This window comes from Rhopalosiphum padi, chromosome 2 (assembly GCF_020882245.1).
Source record: "Rhopalosiphum padi isolate XX-2018 chromosome 2, ASM2088224v1, whole genome shotgun sequence".
Classification (NCBI taxonomy): domain Eukaryota; kingdom Metazoa; phylum Arthropoda; class Insecta; order Hemiptera; family Aphididae; genus Rhopalosiphum; species Rhopalosiphum padi.
In genome coordinates this window covers 72,013,179-72,015,896 of record NC_083598.1, presented here as the reverse complement: position 1 = coordinate 72,015,896, position 2,718 = coordinate 72,013,179, and the positions used below count along the sequence as shown (strand labels likewise).

The 2,718-nt window shown below is 22.0% G+C and overlaps 1 protein-coding gene across 1 annotated transcript; it reads right to left on the bottom strand.

Annotated features, from left to right (window-relative positions):
* Positions 1 to 248: 248 nt before the first annotated feature.
* LOC132923040 (out at first protein) lies at positions 249 to 2,550 on the bottom strand. The gene is made up of 5 exons (XM_060986836.1): positions 2,242 to 2,550; positions 1,746 to 1,859; positions 1,513 to 1,647; positions 1,240 to 1,423; positions 249 to 631 (listed from the first exon to the last, which is right to left on the bottom strand). The coding sequence occupies exons 1-5, from the start codon at positions 2,353 to 2,355 to the stop codon at positions 345 to 347; spliced, it is 834 nt and encodes a 277-aa protein (XP_060842819.1). The 5' UTR covers positions 2,356 to 2,550; the 3' UTR covers positions 249 to 344.
* Between the last annotated feature and the right edge of the window lie 168 nt (positions 2,551 to 2,718).

The window sequence follows — 2,718 nt, the reverse complement described above, 5'->3', positions numbered from 1 at the left end:
ATTACCTTTCTAAATACTTATAACAAGAATGATGTGATCTTACTTGTTGTCACATGGCTTGCTTTGGTTTCATATTACTTGCCATCTTTGTATACATACTAAATTCTAGTATTTGCTAGTTTTTTTTATAATTTAATAGTTATATTAATAATTAAAAATAATTTTTATTGAAATTCAAATAAAGTATGATTGTTTTGTTTTCAATTAAATTGTATGTATTGATTATAAAAAGATTTAAATGCAAAATGTATTTATTTATTTATTCATTTATTTATTTATATACACTATACAGCAGAAAAGTTTAAATTACCTTATTAATACATGACAATAATATAATGGTTGTGTTACTCAATTGTCAAACAATGTTGCTTGTGTTTAACACTGTACATAAAGTTCATAATTTTACCACAAGTTTGTATACCACACCGATAACTGTCGACTGCTGTTGATTTTTTACCAATATGATCTTTGCAAAATTTTAATGCACAAGGGTACCAAGGAATGCTAACTTTCATTGTACATAAACAGTGTGACCATACTTTTCCTGTATCTCGACATAGTTTTAAATTAGAGTTTGGTGCTTTATAGTTAATATATTCAACAGCTTGTAACAAATTTCCCAAATACATGCCTAAATAAATAAAGAATAACCATTAATAAAATAAAATAAATTAAGAATTTTAGAATGGGTGTTAGCCAAAAAAGATAATTTTATATTTTGTATGAGTATGCATATTTAACTGAATGCTTAAATATAATTAAATATATTTTTCTATAGTTTAAACTTTTATCAACAATGTATTATTAATTAAGAACCATTGTAATATTATTTTCACCATTCAAAACTTTGAAAATTCAACCTTAATATTTAAATATAAGTTATTTATTTGGGAGCATGTTCTTTATTGTTGGATTCTAATCATTAATCAATTTGAACAAAGTATTTTTAAATGTTTATAACATTTTAAGTTTAACTCTGCATTTAATACTCAAATTTTTACAATGTATTAAGTGTTATCACCAACACATCAGGACAAAATTTTGGTAAAACATAAACGTTCATTTTTTTTTTAAGTTTATCATAAATATGCAGTGTTATATTTATAAATATTGCTTGGTATGCAAAAGCCTAATTAAATTTTTCTAACATTTTTACATATAAATATATAATAAATTTATATAATTTGTTTAAAATAAAAACAGTTGGATGTATAATTTATACTGTATAACTTTAGTTACCTGGTACAGTAGCCCATTTATCAATGTCAACTTTGCTAGTGAAAGTTGTATCTAGTGCTTCAGAACATAATGATCCAACATGTTGTGATATATAAATGCTGTCTTTTAATTTAATTTTCATATCTATTGTAATATTAAATAAACCTTTATTATCTTCTGCAACTCGAATTGTACCTGGATTTTTCTAAAAAAAAAAAATATTTTGTTTGTAATATACACATATATTTTCATAGTAATTGACATAACTATAATAATAATTATTTATAAGACTACTTGTCTGAGTTTTGACATTGCATCTGGTGAAATAAATTCATTTGCTTGAACATGATTCACAAAACAAAGTATTTGATATGGCTTTTGACCACGTTCTTCTTCTCCGAGCAACAACACTTGTACTATTTGCACTTCCTAATACAAATTAATGCATTATTAATAAATGTACCTATCGCTCATTCATTATTAAGGTATCTACAACAAACGTAATATTCATATAAAATTATTAATACCTTTGTAAAATCAATATGTTGTGTGATTAATGTAGAGTCAGGAAGTTGTAATTCTACTGTAATTGTATCATCTGTTATATTTGCATTTATAATTTCTTTTATAACACCGCCGTCCTAATATTAAAATAATGTATAATGTATAAGATATAAATATAAGTACATATAATGTTAATTTCATAAATTAAAAGAAAATAATCAAAACAGATACAAATATTTTTTTGAACAAGTGAGTATCTGTAATTTTATAACTATTATAATTTAAAAAAAAACTTCTATATAAAAATAATAATTTTTATTAAAAAGTATGCGAGTATATTGATATAAGCATTATTGCATTATTGATTACCAAGTACTTTTTAAATTTATATAGCTAAAAATGTACAATTTAAATTAAAGCATTAAATTCAAATTGTATTTTATATTTCATGAAAAATTAATGCATATTATATTATTATCTTTACTTTAAATCTATAGTAATTAATTTGTTAAAAATTACCTGATCTTTTACGTTAACAACTAAACAAGAAAAATGACAACTATAAAATAAGACAATGTAAAAAATGTAAAAATATATTTTTAAAATATTGTTCATTTTTACACAAACTATCATATAATCATTGTTTATTTAATCAATTTTACAGCTAATTAAAAATCTAATAATTTGTTCTAACATAATACCATACATTTATTTAATAAAGGCATTTTGAAAATACCATTTAAAAATTACGATTTTTCAGATTTTTGAAAAAAAAAATTATTACATTGTATTGTCTCAAAATCTCAAATTCAAATTTTTCAGAAAAATTCATAATCAGTAAAAAATAATGTAAAAATATTGTTTATCAATGATATGACATTTAATTTATATTGATAATAACAGACACAAAAAATATAAAAACCATGGTATACAATACTATATAATTTCGGTTACGTAGGTTCGGTATCATCAAACATGATAGCGCATGCGTTTGAA

Excerpts from the sequence above, each read along its gene's own strand:
- LOC132923040 (XM_060986836.1), bottom strand. The coding sequence starts at position 2,355 with ATGATAGTTTGTGTAAAAATGAACAATATTTTAAAAATATATTTTTAC. Across the intron at positions 1,860-2,241 it reads TTGTTAACGTAAAAGATCAG|GACGGCGGTGTTATAAAAGA; the intron begins GTAATTTTTAAC and ends TTTTAATATTAG. Across the intron at positions 632-1,239 it reads TAAATGGGCTACTGTACCAG|GCATGTATTTGGGAAATTTG; the intron begins GTAACTAAAGTT and ends TTATTTATTTAG.